Here is a 25,422-nt window from a genome sequence, read left to right on the forward strand (position 1 = left end):
CAGAGTCAGCCGCAGCGAGACAGAGTCAGCCGCAGCGAGACAGAGTCAGCCGCAGCGAGACAGAGTCAGCCGCAGCGAGACAGAGTCAGCCGCAGCGAGACAGAGTCAGCCACAGCGAGACAGAGTTAGCCACAGCGAGACAGAGTCAGCCACAGCGAGACAGAGTCAGCCACAGCGAGACAGAGTCAGCCACAGTGAGACAGAGTCAGCCACAGCGAGACAGTCACCGCCACAGCGAGACAGAGTCAGCCACAGCGAGACAGAGTCAGCCACAGCGAGACAGAGTCAGCAACAGTGAGACAGAGTCAGCCACAGCGAGACAGAGTCAGCCACAGCGAGACAGAGTCTGCCGCAGTGAGACAGTCAGCCACAGTGAGACAGAGTCAGCCACAGTGAGACAGAGTCAGCCACAGCGAGACAGAGTCAGCCACAGTGAGACAGAGTCAGCCACAGTGAGACAGTCAGCCACAGTGAGACAGAGTCAGCCACAGCGAGACAGAGTCTGCCGCAGTGAGACAGAGTCAGCCGCAGTGAGACAGAGTCAGCCGCAGTGAGACAGTCACCGCCACAGCGAGACGGAGTCTGCCGCAGCGAGACAGAGTCTGCCACAGTGAGACAGAGTCAGCCACAGCGAGACAGAGTCAGCCACAGCGAGACAGAGTCAGCCACAGTGAGACAGAGTCAGCCACAGCGAGACAGAGTCTGCCGCAGTGAGACAGAGTCTGCCGCAGTGTGAAAGTTATTCTAATAAGGAACCTGGTAGGAGATCAAAGCCACACACTGCATTGTGCCACTGTGTCAAACAGCCAGGACTGACTGTCACTGCAACAAGATTCAATAGGTAGCTCTAAAGAAAGAAGGATTCCAAGTCAACACTCACACACCCCCCCCCACACACACACACACACACAACACATCATTTCTCAGAATAAACATCCACTTCACCTTTTTCAGGGGGCTTTCCCCTTCAGTTTGATTGGTGAGAGAGTGTGTTTCATGGCATGGCAGAGTAACACAGCAGATCCTATTGTGTTGAAAGCATTGTAGTGTAAGAGGAAAGACAACGAGAGCTTCTGTTCTCCGGGGCCTCTGATCTGAGCGGCACGACTAAACAAATTCAACTTGGAAGCCGTCGGCCTCGTGTGCAGAAGAACAAGTCAGCATGTTGACAGGGAGTACAAAGGTGGGATCTAGTGCACTCCATTCTCTTTCATGTCTCGTTGTAAAACACAGAGAGAAATATGATTCACTGTCTACGGTCTTCTTGGATCTTTCTTACTTGATTTCTGAGAAAGGTGAACATTGTCTATGGAAGCATTAGTATATGTGTAGGTACAATTCATTCAGCCGCGTGCAATGATTGTGTGGTGGTGTGTTTGTGTGTGTGTGTGTGTGTGTTTTGCATGAGTGATTGTGAGTTTGCTTGTAGCATGGGTCTGTTTACATACAGTGTGTGCGTGTTTGTGTGCGAGTCCGCTTAAGCGCGTGTCTGCGTGTGTGTCAGTCTGTTCACTGACCCAGCGCTCATCCCCAACTGAACTACCCATAGCTCGATACATGTCAGCCCAGCGGCTTTTTGTGTGTGTGTGTTTGTGTCCATCCTCTATGGGGGACTGGAGGAAGAATTCATTTGAGGAGACAGATGTGAGGAGACAGCAAGAGTGGTCACACACCCTGAGGCTCGACAGGGCAACAGGCCGACACACAGACTCTCTCAGGATGGGGAATCCTTGTACACGGAACGGCTGGCACGGATAAGACACTCCGTCCAAATGAATCACTACTTCCACTCAAACTATAGATATAGTACCTTCTTCCACTTGTTATATTTGCCAAGTATCACGTAGAAAGGAACCACAGCACATCCCTAGTGTTGAATGCCTGTGTCTTACCTGTCTCACCACAGTCCCCTTGAGATACAGTCTCATGCACACAGAACCCTGAACAGTGGAGCTCAGTGTGCAAAGCAAGTTAAACAGACACTATACACATACAGTCACTACACGTTAAAGAGAATCCCTATGGTTACCACACACATCCTAAGAGCGAAACCAGAGGTCAGGGACCCCAGTACTTTAAAAGTGTTGCTCAATTTGTGACAGACGAATCATCCCGCAGCTGGTAGGCGGCCAGTCAGTTTCCCTCCTGAGAGGGTCCTAGGTAGTGGTACAGCTCTTATCTCCAGAGACTGGGCCACTAGAACATGCTAATCAAATGTCCAGGTCTGACTCTCTTTTCTTTCTCTCGTTCTCTCTCTCCTTTGCTTTAGTTCCCTCTCTCGCTCTCTCTCTCACTCTCCCTTCTCTTTCGCCATCCTTTGGCTGAAGTAGTTTGGCCATTGCAGATACACTCACTGAATCTGTAATTTTACTGACTGTGCAGTCAAGCTTGATAGAATTTGGGGGCCTTTAAAAAATAAAAAAAAACAGCAGCCTTGATTGAACACAGCTCAAATACGTTTCTCTTCTGACAAAGTGCCAGACTTTTTTGTTTTTGGTAAAAGGATAAAGAACAAACAAAAAAGGAAAACCTTGGGGGGTAATTTGCTCTTTTGGGTATTTCTGACAAGAGCAATGTATTTGCTGTGAAACAATCCAGGGCTGAGAGTTTCCAAAACAATATCACAACAGGAAGTAACAGCTATCAGTGTTGAAGTAACACCTATCAGTGTTGAAGTAACACCTGTCAGTGTTGAAGTAACACCTATCAGTGTTGAAGTAACACCTATCAGTGTTGAAGTAACACCTGTCAGTGTTGAAGTAACACTTATCAGTGTTGAAGTAACACCTGTCAGTGTTGAAGTAACACCTATCAGTGTTGAAGTAACACCTATCAGTGTTGAAGTAACACCTATCCGTGTTGAAGTAACACCTATCAGTGTTGAAGTAACACAGATCAGTGTTGAAGTAACACCTATCAGTGTTGAAGTAACACCTGTCAGTGTTGAAGTAACACCTGTCACTGTTGAAATAACACCTGTCAGTGTTGAAGTACCACCTATCAGTGTTGAAGTAACACCTGTCAGTGTTGAAGTAACACCTGTCAGTGTTGAAGTAACACCTGTCAGTGTTGAAGTAACACCTATCAGTGTTGAAGTAACACCTGTCAGTGTTGAAGTAACACCTGTCAGTGTTGAAGTACGACAATATTTTCTCTTCTCCTTCCCCAGAGATGACCTCTCTCTCTCATCCATCCATCCATCCATCCATCCATCCATCGCTCTCTTTCTCTCTCTCTCTCATCCATCCATCCATCCATCCATCCATCCATCCATCCATCGCTCTCTTTCTCTCGCCATCCATCCCTTCCACTCCTTCTCATCTTCTCTTGCTGGTCTGAGGATCAGTGTGAGACCTAGACAGGCCTATTTTTGGGGCTGCTATCAGGCTCACCCTGGGGCTTTACTCTGTCTGTCTGAGGAGTGTGAGCGATGGAGTCATCCTGAAGGAGAGGAGAGGACTGCTAGAACCTCACACGCACAGACAGGCAGCCAGGGCAGAGAACACACACACAAATACACAGGGAGAGACTAAACAACAACACATAAATGGGTCACAACAACATCTAATGGCCATCAGGAAGGACAGATCCAAGCATTAGTGACGTTTAACTATTGACACTGACACATAGGAAAGAAAATAGGATAGAACATATGATAGAAAATATAGGACACATAGGACAGAAAATTGATTATCTCTCTTCTCTCTCTCTCTCTACTATAGTCTAGAGGGCAAACTGTTCACTCACTCTTTCTCCTTCTGTGTCTCTCTCTCTTTCATGCCGACCTGTCTCTCTTTCTGTCTCTCTTTCTTCCTCTTCTCAATCTTTCTCCCTCCCTCTCATGCTCGTGTCTCTCTCTCTCTCTCTCGCTGTCTGTTTCACCCTTCCTTTCATCCTCTATCCAGAAAGTCCCAGGACCTCAGAAACTGAGCAGATTTTACTTAGACTATTGAAAGGCAAGTAGGTTTCAAACCTCTCTCTCTCGCTGCGCAGAGACACACACAGGCACGCATAATCGCACACTCTTATCTTGTGACTTCTGAAACCTTTTAGAATTCTACAAAGAGCGGCAGTAGAAGATAGCACCATTTAACACTGACTGACTGTTTTTTTTTTTTTTTTTACAGCACAGTGTATCTTTTTAAACATTCTCCAACTGTCAACCGGGAGCGAAATTGAATTATATTATTATTTTTCTTAAACTCTTTTTTTCATTTGTTTAAACTCTTTTCAGTTGGCGGCAGCTAGCAACTGGAGCGAGCTACAACAAACACTTTATCTCCATCTCTTCATTCAAAGACTCAATCATGGACACCCTTACTGACAGTTGTGGCTGCTTTGTGTGATGTATTGTTGCCTCTACCTTCTTGCCCTTTGTGCTGTTGTCTGTGCCCAATAATGTTTGTACCATGTTTTGTGCTGCTACCTTGTTGTGTTGCTACCATGTTGTTGTTGTCATGTGTTGCTGCCTTGCTATGTTGTTCTTTTAGGTTTTTCTTTATGTAGTGTTGTCTCTCTTGTTGTGATGTGGGTTTTGTCCTATATTTATATTTTATTTTTAATCCCAGGCCCCCGTCCCCGCAAGAGGCCTTTTGCCTGTTGGTAGGCCGTCATTGTAAATAAGAATTTGTTCTTAACTAAATTGCCTAGTTAAATTAAGGTTAAATAAACAAAACAAAAAAATAAAACACCTGTTAAAGCATTTGATTGTTTTCAGATCATTGTCACATAGTCCAATTGTTTCATGTCTGTGCAAGGTGATAACAAATTATTATGTACACTGATTCAATGCTTGTGGATTAATCATATTACAACATGGTTACCAAGCCCCAAAACAGGGCATTCCCTTGACAGGTTATTGTCTTTAACTCACAAAATATGTTAATTAGGGTCCAGCCATTGAAACCAATTGATAGTCAGTGAGGAAATGTCCTTCTCTTCCAGCCACCAAATTCAATCAGAAGAGAGATAAAGTTCATTCTTCCTCGAATTCACATTACATATTACATAAGTTAAAACTACCTTGATATGAATGCAAGCATCTCCATCCAACCTCAAATTGCACCCAAGGGGTTCCTCTTTTTCCCTTGTTTGTTTTCCAAATAGCATCCTATTCCGTATATAGAGCCCTACGGTCCCTGGTCAAAAGTTGCTACTATATAGGGAATAGAGTGCGATTTGGGAAATACCCTTGTCTAAACCAATTAGAACAAAAAGCCAGCCTTTGAGATGGGGTCACGGTATTCTCCAGTTGTTCTGAAGTGTGAGCAGAAAACAAGATGCCTCCCGATTGTGGTGTGAACGTTATTAAAAAGAGCATATTCTCTTTAATCGCTGGCTGCTCCTCTGGGCAAACCCATTTATGTAATGAGACAGTGATCTGAATCTTAACGCTTCTGCCGTACATTTTACATACAAGTAAGAGGAGGAGGGTGGCGGTAGTTCACACGTTTGAACACCGGTACAGAGACCCTGACTGTTGAGCAGGGCACTCCAGCCCTGTTCCTGGAGAACTACTATCCTGTAGGTTCTCACTCCAGCCCTGTTCCTGGAGAACTACCGTCCTATAGGTTCTCACTCCAGCCCTGTTCCTGGAGAACTACCGTCCTATAGGTTCTCACTCCAGCCCTGTTCCTGGAGAGCTACCGTCCTGTAGGTTCTCACTCCAGCCCTGTTCCTGGAGAGCTACCGTCCTATAGGTTCTCACTCCAGCCCTGTTCCTGAGAGAGGTTCTACTCCAGCCCTGTTCCTGGAGTCCTGTAGGTTCTCACTCCAGCCCTGTTCCTGGAGAGCTACCATCCTGTAGGTTCTCACTCCAGCCCTGTTCCTGGAGATCTACCGTCCTGTAGGTTTTCACTCCAGCCCTGTTCCTGGAGATCTACCGTCCTGTAGGTTTTCACTCCAGCCCTGTTCCTGGAGATCTACCGTCCTGTAGGTTCTCACTCCAGCCCTGTTCCCGGAGATCTACCGTCCTGTAGGTTCGCACTCCAGCCCTGTTCCCGGAGAGCTACCGTCCTCTAGGTTCTCACTCCAGCCCTGTTCCTGGAAATCTACCATCCTGTAGGTTTTCACTCCAACCCTAATCTAGTACACCTGATTCTAATAATTAGCTTGTGGATAAGCGAAATCAGATTAGTTACAACTGGGATTGAAAAGAACAGAGTTGGATCTCTAGGAAAACGATGCATGAAAAGATGCATGAAACAAATATGCTCAACAAAGATCAATGTGACATATACAGGTAACTGCCAAAATAAAGGAAAGTAGGATACCTAGTCAGTTGTACAACTAAAACGTGTCTTCCACATTTAACCCTCTAAATCAGAGAGGTGCAGGGGGCTGCCTTAATCGACATCATCGGTGGCCGGGGAGCAGTTGTTGGGGGCAGAACGACAGATGTTTACCTTGTTGTCTCTGGGATTCGATCCAGCAATCTTTTAATTACTGGCTCAATGCTCCTACCCGCCAGGCTACCTGCCACAAGGAAACACGAACATACACTGCACTCTGTAATTATTAGGACAGTGACACATTCTTTGTTGTTTTGGCTCTGTGCTCCAGCACTTTGGATTTGCAATTACACAATGACTATGAGGTTAAAGTACAGACTGTCAGCTTTAATTTGAGGGTATGTTCATCTATATCAGGTGAACCGTTTAGGGATTAAAGCCCTTTTTGTACATAAGGCCACTGTAAAGTGTCTTAATAGGGTATTGGGCCACCACGAGCCAGAACAGCTTCATTGCACCTTGGCATAGATTCTAAAGCTGAGATCTGGTGACTGAGACGGACATGGCATATGATTTACATTGTTTTCCTGCTCATCAAACCATTCAGTGACCACTCACTCATGCCCTGTGGATGGGGGCATTGTCATCTTATGGGGGCATAGCCATGGTAGCCAAAACAATGGCCAGCCCAACATTGTTATACATGACCCTAAGCATGATGGGATGTTAATTGCTTAATTAACACAGGAGCCACACCTGTGTGGAAGCACCGGCTTTCAATACACTTTGTATCCCTCATGTACTCTAGTTTGTCCATTATGTTGGCAGTTACCTGTATGTCTAATGGTTGGAGGGTCTGTGACATCACACAATCAATACTCGTTCTGTAGGTCTGTGAGGAGCTGGTAGAGGTTGCACACACAAACACATACGGCTGCACACACACATACTTCCAATAAATCTTCTAGACTGACAAGTCATTGGTTCATTCTGACCGCACCCAATACCAACAGACAGGAAAACAAGGAAAGACAGTCCAATCAAAACAGGACGAGGAAATACTCTCTGATATTAGCCGCTAAAATCTCTTTTTCATTGAAGGGAGCTGAACAGAAGGAAAGAAGCAACACAAAAAAAAAAAAAATGAAACGTCTCCCCCAGCAGGATATGGCGGCATAATATAACATTTATTCTCCGCAGTGCTTTGAGAATCAAATTTGAGAGAAAAATGAGTGGAGCACTTGAGGACCCGCTGGCAGCCACATGCCTTCCAGATACATACAGGCTGTACACACACACACACACACACACACACACACACACACACACACACACACACACACACACACACACACACACACACACACAGCACTGGTTCTAAGCGGACTGCATGCTGCTTTAAGTAGCATTGTGATGCCTTTCTCCTGAAACAGGCACATTAAATCTCTAAACTAGAGAGGAGAGGGGGAAAGGGGAGGGAGGTAGAGAGAGGGGATTGGAAGAGGAGACAGGGTGAGTGAGAGGGAGGAACAGATGAAGAGAGGGATAGAGAGAGAGACAGAGAAAGAGACAAATAGAGGAAGAGACTGTTTGTATAACAATGTTTGTATAAGTCTGTACTTAGCCATAATATGACATTTGAAATGTCTCTATTCCTTTGAAACTTGTGAGTGGGATGTTTACTGTTCATTTTTGATTATTTAGTTCACGTTTGTTTATCTATTTCACTTGCTTTGGCAATGTTAACACATGTTTCCCATGCCAATAAAGCCCCTTGAATTGAATTGAATTGAGCGAGAGTAGAGTTTAATTGACTTCTTTAGGATCCCCATTAGCTACTGCACATACATTAAGCTACTCTTCCTGGGGTCCACATAAAACATACAAATACATGACACTTATGTAGGAAAGACACCAAGAGACAACAACAATACTATTTACACACTATTCATACAGTGTATACATATTCGTATATATACAGTACGGTTAAATTAGACATTTAGAAAGAGGAGAGGTGCTGTGATACAATATGTTTTTTTATCTGTTTTTTCAAAGCTACAGAGAGGGGAGATGGAGAGAGAGAAAGAGAAGAGAGAGAGAGAGAGAGAGAGAGAGAGAGAGAGAGAGAGCGAGAGAGAGAGAGAGAGCAAGTGAGGAAGAGAGGGAATAGAATAGAGAGAGAAATAGGATATGAAGAGACAGATAGCAATAGAGTAGAGAGGGGTAGATAGAGATGAAGGGAGAGAGCGCATGAGAGCGAGAGAGAAAGAGAGAAAGAGAGATTTCGACTGGTTTTCTCCATCCCCTTCTCTCTTTCATATCGCATGTACTTCTCTTGACTTGACTCCCGTGCAACATACATCACAGTTGTCACATTTGAAGGGGCACTACCTTCGGTTGAAGAGCTACAGTATCCAGGCTGAGCCCTTCCCTTGATGAATGCAGAGTCAAAATCACAATTTTAAAGGTTATAGTGTCCATGGAGATACCTTAAGCAGGCCATATGTTAGTTTGTCTTTCGGGGGCTTCACAATTCAAGTCCTGTTTTTGTGTAGCACATGGGGACGTGTGAAACGTACTCCTCAGCCTGAAGGGACGTGTGAAACGTACTCCTCAGCCTGGAGGGACGTGTGAAACGTACTCCTCAGCCTGGAGGGACGTGTGAAACGTACTCCTCAGCCTGGAGGGACGTGTGAAACGTACTCCTCAGCCTGGAGGGACGTGTGAAACGTACTCCTCAGCCTGGAGGGACGTGTGAAACGTACTCCTCAGCCTGGAGGGACGTGTGAAACGTACTCCTCAGCCTGGAGGGACGTGTGAAACGTACTCCTCAGCCTGAGCCTGGGGACGTGTGAAACGTACTCCTCAGCCTGATGGGACGTGTGAAACAGCCTACTCCTCAGCCTGGAGGGAGCCGACGTGTGAAACGTACTCCTCAGCCTGGAGGGAAACGTACTCCTCAGCCTGAAGGGACGTCAGCCTGAAACGTGTGAAACTACTCCTCAGCCCTGGTACTCCTCAGGGACGTGTGAAACGTACTCCTCAGCCTGAAGGGACGTGTGAAACGTACTCCTCAGCCTGAAGGGACAGCCTGTGAAACGTACTCCTCAGCCTGAAGGGACGTGTGAAACGTACTCCTCAGCCTGAAGGGCGTGTGAAAACTCCTCAGCCTGAAGGGACGTGTGAAACGTACTCCTCAGCCTGAAGGGCGTGTGAAACGTACTCAGCCTCAGGAGGGCCTGACTCCTCAGCCTGAAGGGCGTGAAACCTACTCCTCAGCCTGAAACGTGAAACTCCTCAGCCTGAAGGGACGTGTGAAACGTACTCCTCAGCCAGCCTCCTCAGCCTGAAGGGACGTGTGAAACGTACTCCTCAGCCTGAGGGACGGGAAACGTACTCCTCAGCATGAAACGTGTGAAACGTACTCCTCAGCCTGAAGGGCGTGTGTGACTCCTCAGCCTGGACGTGAAATGTACCCCAGCCTGGAGGGATGTGTGACCTGAACGTACTCCTCAGCCTCAGCCTGGAGGGACGTGTGAAACGTACTCCTCAGCCTGGAGGGACGTGTGAAACGTACTCCTCAGCCTGGAGGGGCGTGTGAAACGTACTCCTCAGCCTTGACTGTCACCACTTGCGCTCCAAATTGTACATTTTTCGGTGCCGTTGACTGGTAAGACACTTCGGGAGGGTGCAAGGTAGAGATCCTGGGTTTGAGCCTCGGTGTGAGCCGAATCAGGTGGAAGTGGTACTTGATAAGCAAGCAAAGTGATATAATTTACCCCGCTTAAAAGACTATTGAGCCCCACAGTGGAGGTGTCATAATACCCATAATACCTAGCGGTCAAACAGGGTAATGGTTCCAATCATAGTTCCACCATTCATTTTTCCCAAAGGGGATTTTATAAACACTTCAAACAAGGGCTGTGTTTGGTGTAGACTTACCCTGGTGTAGACTTACCCTGGTGTGACGTTTTGATAACCATTCAATTCTCTCTCGGACAAGGTGGGGCAGCAGGTAGCCTAGTGGTTAGAGTTTTGGGCCAGTAACCAAAAGTATGCTGGATCGATTCCCTGAGCTGACAAGGTAAAAATCTGTCATTCTGCCCCTGAACAAGGCAGTTAACCCACTGTTCCCCGGTAGGCTGTCATTGTAAATAAGATTTTGTTCTTAAACTGACTTGCCTAGTTAAATAAAGGTAACACAAAAGTGACTTTTATCAATATATTCCAGAAATTCTTACCTTGCAGTCTCGTCCAGATCATCATGGAGTTTGTACCAGCTAATTGCAGCATCATGGCGTTTCCTTTTGGGGGGATAAATACAGGCGAATTGATAAAAGTAACCTTATCCTAGAGAGATTTACAGAGTTATCAAACTGTCATGCCAGGGTAAGCCTACACAAAACACAACCCGCATTTTAAGTGTTTCTAAAAATCCCCTATGTGAAAACTGAACGTTGGAAAAAACGATTGGAACCATTTCCCTGTTTGACTACTAGGTTTTATGGGTATTATGAATCATACTGTGGTACTCTATGGATGAGTCAATATAAGACGAGACATAGTTTAAGGTTCTGGGGATAATCCCATCAAGCTGTAGAGCGAGATTAAGAGAAAATTATGAAAATGGACAGTAAGACTTAAAACGAAATAAGGCGTCTTTGAACGTTACATTCTAGGTGAGGAGCCGGCGTTGGCGTAAAGGCATCGCTGGAAGGAGTGTGAGTAATGAAAAGGCTGTGCAACGCCTCAAGCCTCACCTGGATCTGATTGCCTATTATTGCCTTTTCATTTTCCAACAGATCAATTCAGGCGATATCACAAACAAAGCTGGGGCTCCAACAGATGCAGCGACCGTCCAAATCTAACACAATTAGCCTTTGTCACAGAAGCTGTCGTCATGAGGCCTCGGAGAAAGAGAAGAGAAAATAACAAGAAAACAGTGGAGAAAAGTAACATCCACATTGTTCCATGCCTCTCCTATTAGCATTGGAGAACAGGGCCTCTCGAGTGGCGCAGCAGTCGAAAGCACTGCGTCGCATTGCTTGAGGCGTCACTAGAGACCCGGGTTCGATCCCAGGCTGTGTCACAACGGGCCGTGACCGGGAGTCCCGTAGGGCACAATAGGCGCAATAGGCGCAGCTGGCTTCCGGGTTAAGCGGGCGGATGTTAAGGAGCGCGGTTTGGCGGGTCATGTTTCGGAGGACCTCAGGACTTGACCCCCCCCCCCGAGCCCGTTGGGAAGTTGCAGTGATGAGACAAAAATGTAATTGGATACCACAAAAAAGAGGGCCAAATACACACAAACAATAACTGCAGACAGAGAAGGTTTTATTCTCATTCAGGGCCAGGCAGGGATGCCAGGAGGAGTGGCTAGTGGATAAAGGGCCTGTTCGGTTCGTAGTCAATGCCACCACTCCTGTACCCTGACCTAAGCCTGCTCTGTTAGATACTGAGCCCATGATTCAGTGTAGTCTGCCCCAGAGTCCCTGGGCCCATTCTGCTTTAAGAACACTATGAGAGAGATGCCCCAGGCTGGTGTGTGTGTGTGTTCTAACTTTATTCACTGTAGTTTTCATACTGCATTACAGTATTTATCTCTCATTCATCCTTCCCTCTGTCTTTTCCCTCCCTTCTTCCTCTTTCCTCCTGCAGCGGTAACATGTGGATAACTAGACCGGAGGCATCACAGGTAGTTGAACAGATGAGCTTCTGAGAGTGAGACTGGTCCCAAAGGCTCTCTCTTGAGAATGAATTCCTCTTACACGCCTGCACACGCACACGCACACACGCCTTCATTGGCTCTGACTCAACCCCACCCGCGGGGGATCATGCTATGCATTGTGGGATGAAAAGCAGTTTGCCACTGGGCCCAGACGTCTTCTTTTATTGGCCTGCCAGCACATGTAATTGTATCATCACTATCAATTGTACTGCCGATCGTCCTCGCATGACGCCGTTATTGTGGCGTGACAACTCCACTTCAGTGCATTACTGTAACTTCCTCTCTGATGGGAAATAGAAACGGTCCCACATACGAAAGAATACATCCTTTCCTGGACTGTAGGCCTGGTTGGTGACACACCATAATGATATAGGACAGGGTTTCCCTATATCAGACAATGGCATATAAAACAACTCACACTGTAGCAGCTCTAAACTATCATTGCAGGTATAATGATGCTGTTATTGTACATACAGTACTCCATACTTTCTTTGTGTGGCAAAACATGTTGATTGTTAATGATGTTATTGTAATTATGATAATCATATTTGCTCCGCTCCGATCGAACGAGAAATAGAATCTACTCTACATTCTGACATTCTATGGTTCCCCTGAGGGATTCGGTGTGTGTGTGTGCATTCCTGCTCATGTACAGTACAGGGAGGAAATCAAAAAGGTTCAATCAATGGCCCACTAATCCCTTTAGCATTTTTTATTTCCATGGAAACCCCTGTGCCCTGGCACCCGAAGCGTCCAATAATTTAACAGGCAACATGACCTCACTCAATAGAACTCAAAGGCGAGGCCCAATATACCATGTACATTAATTAGCTCTAAAACCTTTAAGCAGGTCAACCTTCACAAAGCCGCTGGGCCAGAGGGATTACCAGGACGTGTACTCAAAGCATGCGCGGACCAACTGTCAAGTGTCTTCACTTAAATTTTCAACCTCTCCCAGACCAAGTCTGTAATACCTACATGTTTCAAGCAGACCACCATAGTCCCTGTGCCCAAGGGAGTGAAGGTAACCAGCCTAACCATCCAGCCTTCATTGGTAGCTATGAAGTGCTTTGAAAGGCTGGTCATGGCTCTCATCAACAGCATCCTCCCAGACATCCTAGACCCACTCTAATTCACATACTGCCCCAACAGATCCACAGATGACGCAATCTCAATCGCACTCCACACAGCCCATTCTCACCTGGACAAAAGGAACACCTATGTGAGAACGCTGTTCATCGACTACAGCTCAGCGTTCAACACCATAGAGCCCACGAAGCGCATCACTAAGCTAAGGACTCTGGGACTAAACACCTCACTCTGCAACTGGATCCTGGACTTCCTGACGGGCCGCCCCCAGGTGGTAAGAGTAGGCAACAACACGTCTGCCACGCTGATTCTCAACACTGGAGCCCCTCAGGGGTGTGTACTTAGTCCCCTCCTGCATTCCCTGTTCACCCACAACTGCATGGCCAAACACGACGTCAATACCATCATTAAGTTTGATGACAACACATCAGCCTGATCACCGATAACGATGAGACGGCCTATAAGGTGGAGGTCAGAGAACTGGCAGTGTGGTGCCAGGACAACAACCTCTCCCTCAATGTGAGCAAGACAAAGGAGCTGATTGTGGACTACTGGAAAATGCGGGCCAAACAGGCCCCCATCAACAACGACGGGACTGTAGTGGAGCGGGTCGAGAGTTTCAACTTCCTTGGTGTCCACATCACCAACAAACTAACATGGTCCAAACAAATCAAGACAGTCATGAAGAGGGCATGACAAAACATATTCCCCCTCAGAAGATTGAAAAGATTTGGCATGGGCCCCCAGATCCTCAAAAGGTAATACAGCTGCACCATCGAGAGCATCCTGACTGGTAGCATCACCGCCTGGTATGGCAACTGCTCAGCATCTGACAGTAAGGCGCTCCAAAGGGTAATGTGAACAGCCCAGTACATCACTTTTGCCAAGCTTCCTGCCATCCAGGACCTATATAATAGGCGTGTCAGAGGAAAGCCCATAAAATTGTCAGAGACTCCAGTCATCCAAGTTATAGAATGGTTTCTCTGCTACGGCACAGCAAGCGGTACCGGAGCGCCGAGTCTAGGACCAAAAGGCTCCTTAACAGCTTCTACCCCCAAGCCATTAGACAGCTGAACAATTCATAATAATCGCAATTTACATTGACCCCCCCCCCCTTGTACACTGCTGCTACTCGCTGTTTGTTTGTTACCTATGCATAGTCACTTCTCCCCCACCTACAGCTGCACCATCAAAAGCATCCTGACAGGTTGCATCACCGCCTGATATGGCAACTGCTCGGCATCTGACCGTAAGGCGCTACAGAGGGTAATGCGTACAGCCCAGTACATCTCTACCCCCAAGGCATAAGACTGCTGAACAATCAAACGGCCACCGGACTATTTACATTGACACCCCCATTTGTTTTGTACACTGCTGCTACTCGCTGTTTATTATCTATTCATAGTCACTTTACCCCTACCTACATGTACAAATGACCTCAACTAACCTGTACCTCTGCACACTGACTCTGTACCGGTACCCCCTGTATATAGCCTCGTTATTGTTATTTTATTGAGTTACTTTTTATTTTAGCCTACTTGGTAAATATTTTCTTCTTCTTGAACTGCACTCTTCTTGAACTGCACTGTTGAATATAATCTATTCATCTATGCGCTATGCCATGTCCCAGTCACCTCACACAAATGAAGCCGAAAAGTCATTTCCACCAAAGGCAGAAAAGTAAACAAACTTGAGTGCAACAACTAACCAGGGTTGTTCTTTATTTACCTCCCTGACTCCTCATAACAGGATGAGGAGGCCAGAGTGAGGGAGAGAGAGAGAGAGAGAGAGAGAAGAGGAGGAGGGAGGAAGAGAGAGGGATGCCCAAAAAATGTATCTGAGATGAAAATGAGTTTTCCATCAAAACACGCTAGCTGCCTCCAGTGTAAATATTTCAGGGCCCACAGTTGGTGGGAATCAGTGTGAAAGGCAGCTAGCAGTTGGTGCTTAGCAGGACCCTCCCTGCTGGTCTGGCTGGGCAGCCTCTAACACACACACACACAATCACACACACCCCACTGGGTACACACTGGTTGAATTAACACTGTTTCCACACGAAACTAGAACAAAACAATACTATGACTTGGGGCATTTTCACAAAATGTAATCAATAGAAGGGTCCTTTGAAAAGAAGGATTGTTGACATATTTGACATTTGTATAGTATAATTTATAAATAATTACTTGAAGTTGGAATACTTTTGACATTTTGGCCTCACTCAGGCCTTCTAGAAGACTCAATGTTTCATATATAGGTTTTACAAAGAAAAAACTGGTCTCATATGAAACTTTACCACTTGCTCTGTAATATGAATAGTATTTTGATTTCAATAACAAATTTCTTACAAAAATGTATGAATTTTGAAAACGATTAATATTAATGATTATAATGATTTGGCAAGTGTTTTTATATATTATTAAACACAATATACTCTACGGACATATCAAAGTTCCAGAGTGGGATCTCTGCTGCTTTTAAGAGTTATGATCCAAATTTGTAAGTATTACCAACATAGTGAATGTGAAAATGGATTCAAAATGGTCGCCGGAGGATGTGCAATTAAAATAAGGGCTGGTTGCTATGCCTACTATGCCAATTTATCTGTATAAAACCGTACGTTTAAAACTAGCAGAGATCCCACTCTCAAACTTTATGACCAGTATGGTTACATATAAAAATTGAGTATTTTCAATATGCATGTTTATGTATTTTTTTATATTCATAAGACATTTTTTAATTTTTTACATTTATTTTACCCCCTTTTCTCCCCAATTTCGTGGTATCCAATTGTTAGTAATTACTACCTTGTCTCATCCTACAACTCCCATACGGCCTCGGGAGAGACTAAGGTCAAAAGCCTCCGAAACACAACGCAACGCAACCAAGCCGCACTGCTTCTTTAACACAGCGTGCATCCAACCCGGAAGCCATCCGCACCAATGTGTCGGTGCAATGTGCATCTGGCGACCTGGTTAGAGCGCACTGCGCTGGTGCGCGATGAGACAAGGACATCCCTACCAGCCAAACCCTCCCTAACCCGGGCGACGCTAGGCAAATTGTGCATCGCCCCACAGACCTCCCAGGCGCGGCCGGCTGCGACAGAGCCTGGGCGCGAACCCAGAGTCTCTGGTGGCACAGTGCCCTAGACCACTGCGCCACCCAGGAGGCCCTGAATGGAAGACATTTTTAAATGATATCAAAATACCTCTCATATTACAGAGCAAACGGTGAAGCTTCATATAACACCAACTTTTGCTTTGGAGATGAAACCCTTTGAGGTCTTAACGGAGGCCTGGGTAAGAGGCCAGAATGTTATGATATTCCAACATCAATAAATCATTGCTCAACTATGCTTTAAGATAGAAATCTCAAATATATGTCATTCCTTCCTCCAAAAGGACCCTTCTATGGACTACAGTAATTAAAAATCCCCAAATCATGTTTTTTTTAACATTTTTTATTCTAGTTCCATGAGGACTCACTCAAAGGTTGTTCAAAAGAAGTCCAACGAAATCCATTCAGTCTAGAAGACCAATGGGTTATGCCAAGCCTGCCAGTCTGCCACCATGGCTAATGTGCACCGCGTGATATTCTAATCAGCTCAGAAACCACCAAAATGTGGAGCTGTAATTGCCCGAGACAAACTCTGAAATCACATGAAGTATCTCCTCTAAAGCATTGCCGTAAGCTATCCAAGCAGAAAGACCTTGGGTTTAAATCTCCAATACCTTGTGCAATCACTCCACTACACCACACATTGTGTGTGGTGTGGATTTCAGAGTGAACAATACAAACCCCATCAGCATGCAAACCCTGTGTTGGACAAACGAGGGGGAGCTGAGGCTTGGAAGTTCTTGGGGGGGAGGGGATACCTTATTGATCAGCTAGTCTGGGTGCCTACCTGGAGCACTTGATTTAGCCTGATGAGAGCTTCATTAACACAGAATTACAGAAGATTCTGTTAAATTTGGTAAATTACCGGTAGGGTGGGTGGCTACCAGTAGTTTCCATAAAATACACTGTACCGGAGTGCTACAATGTTACTGTGGTGTTTTCTAATATTTTTACTGCCTTTAGACCCATCGAAACAGGATAGAAAGTTAATAGAGGAGAACTGTAGGGAGAAGAATGAGAAACAGTCGTCATGATTCCCACCACATACAATCTTATGACACAACCAGAAAAAAAATCCATAAGAATGCTTTGTGAAGGCCCCCCCCTGAGCCTTGTGAAGGACAAAATAATCACTCATGGAAAAGCTCACCGAAGCCCTCAGCGCAGTCAAGTCATTTTCACACTAAAAATCAAACCATGTGTACCCAAGCAGTATGTCACTCCCACCAGAGCCTTTCAAATATCCTGTTCCACAGCAGCCATCCCTCCCTACTCAAACAACACATGCCTCTGCCACTGCTGGTGCATCTTCAATCAAAATGCAATATCAGAAGTGAGATGGAGTTGGGAAAACTGAGAAAGCGTTTCTCTTCTGCATCCTGCTTTGACGACACAGTTTGTTTGCGTTCATCCGGACTTTGAAATATTGTTTTTCAAGCTTTCAGTCACTTCAAGTCGTGACACCTTACAGTGTCTGACAGCTCCTCCTGTAAATGATTGGTTAAGTTAATGAGTGTGTGACGTTACAGCAGTGACTCTGTGCTCTACACTTTATTATACAACAGGTGGGTCTAATCCTGATTGGTTAAGTTAATGAGTGTGTGACATTACAGCAGTGACTCTGTGCTCTACACTTTATTATACAACAGGTGGGTCTAATCCTGATTGGTTAAGTTAATGAGTGTGTGACGTTACAGCTAGTCACTCTGTGCTCTACACTTTATTATACAACAGGTGGGTCTAATCCTGATTGGTTAAGTTAATGAGTGTGTGACGTTACAGCTAGTCACTCTGTGCTCTACACTTTATTATACAACAGGTGGGTCTAATCCTGATTGGTTAAGTTAATGAGTGTGTGACGTTACAGCAGTGACTCTGTGCTCTACACTTTATTATACAACAGGTGGGTCTAATCCTGATTGGTTAAGTTAATGAGTGTGTGACGTTACAGCTAGTCACTCTGTGCTCTACACTTTATTATACAACAGGTGGGTCTAATCCTGATTGGTTAAGTTAATGAGTGTGTGACGTTACAGCTAGTCACTCTGTGCTCTACACTTTATTTAGTGTTCAGGTGGAGGTGCCGTATGCGTACCTTTGTAATCCCTGACCGGGCTTCATCGGGCTCATGTTTATTCATCTGCGCATCGCTGTAGCAAGGTCACTCAGGCAGAACTAAGGTGATCATCAGAGAAAGAGCGAGAGAAGAGAGAGAGATGTGTTTTGGCAGTGTTGAGCTGCAGATAAAGGGGTCCCTCTGGAGCGGCTCAGCAGCACAGGGGGTGGAGCTGGTGTCAAGAGGGCCAGAGAGGAGGGTCCTCTGTGGGTATTGGAGCAGGGTAAACAGGGCCTCTAGTCTGGTGACCTTGGATAATGAGTAAGTGATGAGGATGGGGAGTGAGACAAAAGTACAAGTTCAAGTGCCCGGTGGAGAGTGCGACACCTCTCACCATGCAGTAGTGATGAGCATTGCACATCCAGGGCTGTTCATTTCCTCTCATCGAGTTCAGTGAAATGACCTCTGTACTATAATCTACCTCAAGCCACTTCTCTGTCTGTGTCTGTCCTTTGGTAACAAATAGCAGTGTCTGAATAACACAAGAGAGCGATGGCGTGATCCCATCTGAAGACGTAAACACTCCTCGGCACACACCTTGCTATTGATCTTGCACAAAACGCTCAAATAATCAACCATGCAGGAAGGAAACTCAAAGGCATGCTAAGAAACTAGTCCCGACCAGTACAGACCGAGGTAGTTAACAGTGCCCTTCAACACATGTCCTTTTCCCAAGACGACCATTCCTTTGGGCTGTTTTTACTGGTCATTTACCAATCAAAGTCCATTTAGCGTAGTCCTTGTGCTGTACGAAGCACTGCACGGGACTCCCATCGGATTCCCATGGTTGCCGATTCTGTATGATCTAATCGAAGACCTTCACTAGTTCTCCAGGACTACGGTATGGACTCTTTAGCAGGCGTGTAAGTATTGTGTACTCAATATCGACAAGTAATGCCTTTATAATTGCATTGGCCATTTCAGCGAAGCCCCTCTATACACAAACATTCATTTATCTGGACGAGTAAGTCACAAACTGATAGTCCCCTCTCTCTCTCACACACACACACACACACACACGTCCTTAACAGCCGAACCCTTTGAAACTGCCAGGTAAATCCCTACATAGTGGAGACAATACTCTTCCACTGAGAACAACACACACTAAAAATGTAACTTCACTCATTCTGTAATGAAAAAAAAAGAGAGCACTTGAAGCTGTCAGGTAAATCCCCATAAGCCAGGAGCACAGCAAAGTTGATATAGAAAATAAGACGGATAAAAAGCAGATCAATTATTCAGAGGTTCTTTTGAAAATTCCCTCCTCTCTGAAACGCCGGATCTCAGTGCACCGTCGAATTGCTCCAGCTTTCTTATCCCAGGGAGATTTAGCACAGAGCGAAAAACACCAAGGGCTTCTCTCGGATTGTGTGCTATTCAAAATGTGCCCGAGGCAAGGTTAAATTAAAACCTGCCTTCCCTCGCTAATTCATTTTTAGCACCCATGGAACACTTTTCAATGTCGGATGTTTAGCATCCAAATAACGCGGATAAATTGTCCTGCAGAGTTAGACCACAGTTTGAATTATGTATTGTTAAAATGTATGGGTGTTATGTTATAGTGATTATTGGAAGCCACACAAGTGAACAACATTTAAATATAATTTGCAGTCTTGCCTTCGAGCTATTAGCTCAGTTAGAATGAAGCTATTTTCACTTAAACACAGGATGTCTAGTTTTTGCATCCGCAAAAAAAGTTTTGTACATAATGATTAAACCCTTCCCCCGACCCTGCTGAGACCGTTTTTCAGCCCGTGAATGAAACACAGCTTCCTTCCTGCTAGTGAAAGCTGAATGTGAGGATGATTGACAAGCCCATTGAGGGTTGGACTGACAACCCATTCTCCTGGGTTCCAGAACGGAGGCACGTTAATCGCTCCTCCGGTACCCCGATACGTGTTCTCTCTTCCGAGAAGTCTTCAGGATTAGAGGAAATTCATTTCTGACACGATTAGACACTGTCAAATTACCAGCCTCAGACACAATTACTGTATTACTGCGTCTATCTGATCCGGTAAAGGGTACTCCTCTTGGCGGTGATGTGACGTTATGAAGAGTGCCATCATCCCACCCCACCCCACCCCACCCACCTAGCAGACTAAAGAGGAGACATTCATTAGATGTGTTCGGTTTTAAAGGAATATTTCCCCCATGTGCGCACATCGTCTTACCTGATCACGCACCAGTTCCTCATAAACAATTACATCATCTTGAGCGCCCACAGTAGGTGACTATCGTTGAATTTGTGTGGGAATGACTTTGAGGACACAAAGCTGATCCTGAATCACGTAACGTTAGAGTACACAGAAGATCACTATAACAATTGAGCAAACATGGCTGGACACATGTACTGTACAGTGCAACTAAGTACCTATCGATGGATTGTTTTTAAACAGGTTAGAGCTGGGAATGATTTAAAGGTATGCTTGAGCAAAACATGTTTCATTACATAGGGCAGTTTATTGAGCATGTAAATGTTTTACTGTAGGTGTAGATATGCATGACTCTATAGACTTCTACACTCACTAAAACACCATTTTTTTGTGACATTTATAACAATAATTTGCTGTTCCAACATTCAAAGCTGTAAATGTGTATTAGCTACATTTTGTTAAAAACACAATATTTACAATAATAGTAATACACAATGGTAGTATATTTGGCATACGTACAACAATCTCATCATTATATAATTTACAATTTCTCAAGTACTGATTCATGTGAACATTTGATGACAAAAAAAAAATCGCAACAAATTAAAAAGAAAATTAACCATAGAAAAGTGAAACATACCCAAGTTAATTGTGAAAACCGTTGTACTGAATTAAGTGATCAATATTTTGTGCAATTAAAAAAAAGAAGCTTTTTATTACAAAAAAAACAGTGTTGTCTTCTCTTCATAAAACACTGACAGAAAACCACCTGACGTGAAGACTGCCTAGACACCGCAGGACTCGATACCAGTACACTCTGTCCACCACGTACTGTATGTCAAACACAGAGAGAACACCTCAAACTAACTCGGCTGTACTGTACAAGCGTGACTATACAATGAATAGTTGAAAAGGTTTTCGAAAAAGATTCAAAAAAATAATAGAACGGCAGCCCTCGTGTGTGTGTGTGTGTGTGTGTGTGTGTGTGTGTGTGTACGAGTTGCTGGCAATTCACTGAGCGGCAAATAGAGGACATCTTTTCTACAATACATACTGCACTTCAAATGCCCATTGTGGTCAGGGGTTAACATTTTAAGAGTTGGAGTCCTTGGTAATGTAACCACTGCTAACGTAGTCAATCTCATTTGTGCTAATATCATATAACCATTCGTTACTTGTAACAGTTGCCATTTTTATACCCCCCCCCCCACAATGATTTTTCATCTAAATAACTGGATTTGTCTCAAAAGTCGGTTGGTTTCATTGTGGGCTAGTACAAGATCAGCTTGTCTAGTCAATGGAGTGTTTCCAGGTTCAGGATTCCTACTTTGCCATTACAGCATACATACAGTACATCGTCCTTTGGCACAATACTTGGTAAACCCCAAAGATCCACCACCACCACATACATACTACACTTCATGCAGGAGGGTTAGGGTGTGTCCACATCTCTGGCCCCCTCTGACAGCAATCGCCTCCAGTTTATTTACGTAGAACGACATACAATTTAGTGGCACATGTCAAATGCAAGAACTATGTGCATTGGCCAAAGGGGATTTCAAAGACGGAAGGAGTTCTTTATGTCTTAGAGTAGAGTTTGAAGAACCCTCACGAAGGGGGTGTATTTCTGAGTGACTTGTTACGACCACAAATTCTCCATTCCTACGAGAAAGGGATGTTCTATTACTGACCAAGTATAAAACCGGGGCACTGATTTTAGCTTTACAGTTCTTTTCAAATGGTCAAATGGTCATGACAATGAAACAAAATGGCCAAATAGGTAAATCTCTGCTTCCTGTTTCCGGTACCACGTGGATGTATGTGAACACACCCTCAGCTACTACCATAAACAGAAATGCATATGCATGAGACCTCTAGCACCAGTCAGCCATATAGAAAAGTACAGTGTACTTCAAAAACGTGCAAGACTCATGGATAGAAGACTCTTTCCAATACTTAAGGCAAAACACTTCTTATATATAACCAATATATACATATTGGGACTATTACATCTATCAAAAATCTAAAAATCAACGCCTAAGTTTGTTGTGTTCATTTCTCTTCTGATAAACGTAGCAATTTACCGCGTGGAACCTACTGTACTGGAGCTAAAAGTGCGGAATGACAACGTCAGTCAATGCAAAGCCCTTTCGAAAAAAAGATCTTCACAATGAGACAGACTCAAGAGTCGTGAGTCTGTCTTGGGCAGAGCCTGGGATTACCAAACTGAAGAGAAGACAGTGTAAAAAGTGCAAAACGCGCCAGTGGTGTCACCCATCAACCCACTAGGGTTGTAGGTCCTCACCCAGCCTATAGCTGGGAGACCTTCCTGGGGAGAGGTCTGGGTCTGGGGACGTGGGGCACCCCGTCGGCCCTGCGAGGGTCCGATGCTGGGACCAGCTTCATGCTGCTAGTGCGTTGCTGGTGGGGCTTGGGTGGCAGGGCCGGGGGATCCACACTGGGAGGGATGGAGAGACTGTGGGGCAGGGGAACCGGCCGACGAGGGTTGGTGCGCTCGTACACGCTGTAGGGCGGCGGCGTCTTGTTCTCACGGCGGATGAGCTCGTCCGAGCCCGAGGAGACCGAGTTGGGCATGGTGGGCCCCTGGTGGGCGGGGTGGTCTCCAGTGGTTGCCTCGGTGCCCGACGCCTCGGACACACTGCAGCGACTCATGGAGGAGATGCCGCTGCTATAGCTACCAGAGAGGACGGGCGAGTTGGACACCAGTCCAGCCGACTGGCACTCAGTGGGTGAGGGAGTGAAGGGCGGCAATGAACTCTATGGAGAGACAGAAACAGAGAGACCATCAGAGGACCAAACAGAAATAGAGAACCAATCAGAAACGGAGAACCAACCACCATAGCTCAAACAGAGAGGGTACGAATCTCCTTAAGACTGCACATGTGTCCTTCACAGCCTAATGAGGTATAGCATAACGGAACAATAAAGCCTATGAAGTGTAATCATAAAGACACCAGACAAAGTGACACACTGCTTTTCCCCCCTCATCATATGTCAGTGCGTACTGAGACGGAGAAACACAACATGCGGCAGTTCCATCGGAAACTGGAATCGGAATCCAATACGTTGTCAAAATGTTTTCGGAGAAATGACATGGAAATACTGTTATATCTTGTTACACTTAATTGGATTCAGTGGAGAGGACAATTGATCTGTTATGTACGCTACAGTACGTCAGTGTGACGAGCATTTATCTTCAGTCTTGTTGAGAGAAGTTACGTGAATATAACTTCCCTCAGCAAGACTGAAGCTAAATGCTTGTTGATATGTTAACATTCCCCACATATCTCAAAGGCCTAGAGCGCTGAGCTGCCCCTCACAGTACAATCAAAGAAGACCCCACAGCAGACCGCCAACAGGCCCCATTATCTCACACACGCCCGCACGCACACACGGCGTTGTATTTGTGCTGCTGTTTGTGCCTCACTTACAAAAAACTGCCAGTGCAAAGAACTGTATTTGATTTTCTAACAAAAAAACAAGACTTCATCAATGCAGGTTTGTAAAAGCCTGTTAAAATGTCACTCCTTCTAAACTGCCTAGACGCATGCAGACTGGTGCTAGATAATAAATGGCTCATTAGCAGAGTTATCTGACAGGCGAGAGCCAATGTGGATGAGAACATGAGACGACATAGAGGGGGAAGATAATTCAACTGTGGTTCAATACTGCCTGACAACCAACAGGGAAACCATAGAGCACACAGACATTCAAAGCACTGCCAGAACACTCATCAGCATTAACAGAAGAACAGATAGAGATGCACATGCACACACCATTGACACACACACACACACACACACACACACACTAGCTCTGACCCCATTTAGTCGTCTGGCCAATTGTTTGGACGATAGGATGTTGGTCGAACGAGTTTTCTTTAGTCAAGTAGCCACAATTTGTAACAAATATTTTCATGGTGTAAGATGATTCCCTATGTTGCTATGTGCATGACAGCAAAATGAACATATTGGAGTTGCGGTGGATGACGCAGCAGCAGAGACGAGGAAACAGCCCTTGCATTAGCCTAACTGTATAAGAAGTGAGGAGAGAGGAAACCCCAACTTAATTAGGTCTATAGCCTAACTGTTAAATGTCTTTAGAAATCATGCATATATAAAAATAAAATAAAAAGTCCTCTCACTGTCAACTACCTTTAATTTGTGTAAGTATTTGTATGAACATAACAAGATTCAACAACTGAGACATAAACTGAACAAGTTCCACAGACATGTGACTGACAGAAATGGAATAATGTGTCCCTGAACAGGGGGGGGTCAATAGCAAAAGTAAAAGTCAGTATCTGGTGTGGCCACCAGCTGCATTAAGTACTGCAGTGCATCTCCTCCTCATGGACTGCACCAGATTTGCCAGTTCTTGCTGTGAGATGTTACCCCACTCTTCCACCAAGGCACCTGCAAGTTCCCAGACATTTCTGGGGGGAATGGCCCTAGCCCCCACCCTCTGATCCAACAGGTCCCAGACATGCTCGATGGGATTGAGATCCGGGCTCTTAGCTGACCATGGCAGAACACTGACATTCCTGTCATGTAGGAAATCACTCACAGAACAAACAGTATGGCTGGTGGCATTGTCATGCTGGAGGGTCATGTCAGGATGAGCCTGCAGGAAGGGTACAACATGAGGGAGGAGGATGTCTTCCCTGTAACGCACAGCTTTGAGATTGCCTGCAATGACAACAAGCTCAGTCCGATGATGCTGTGACACACCGCCCCAGACCATGATGGACCCTCCGCCTCCAAATCGATCCTGCTCCAGAGTACAGGCCTCAGTGTAATGCTCATTACTTCGACGATCAACGCGAATACGACCATCACCCCTGGTGAGACAAAACCGAGACTCGTCAGTGAAGAGCACTTTTTGCCAGTCCTGTCTGGTCCAGGGACAGTAGGTTTGTGCCCATAGGCAACGTTGTTGCCGGTGATGTCTGGTGAGGACCTGCCTTACAACAGG

General features: G+C 45.4%; 1 protein-coding gene across 5 annotated transcripts in view; it reads right to left on the bottom strand.

Moving 5' to 3' along the window:
* Positions 1–20,714: 20,714 nt before the first annotated feature.
* The window catches only part of LOC112216856 (dedicator of cytokinesis protein 4-like), a 162,294-nt gene continuing 157,586 nt past the window's right edge, over positions 20,715–25,422 (bottom strand). For all 5 annotated transcript variants that reach the window (XM_042300166.1, XM_042300163.1, XM_042300164.1 and 2 more), the window contains one exon: positions 20,715–23,205. In XM_042300166.1, the coding sequence (XP_042156100.1) occupies positions 22,738–23,205 (468 nt within the window). In that variant the 3' untranslated portion in view covers positions 20,715–22,737. The remainder of the gene's footprint in view (positions 23,206–25,422) is intronic.

The sequence above is a fragment of the Oncorhynchus tshawytscha genome, linkage group LG17 (genome assembly GCF_018296145.1).
Source record: "Oncorhynchus tshawytscha isolate Ot180627B linkage group LG17, Otsh_v2.0, whole genome shotgun sequence".
NCBI lineage: Eukaryota > Metazoa > Chordata > Actinopteri > Salmoniformes > Salmonidae > Oncorhynchus > Oncorhynchus tshawytscha.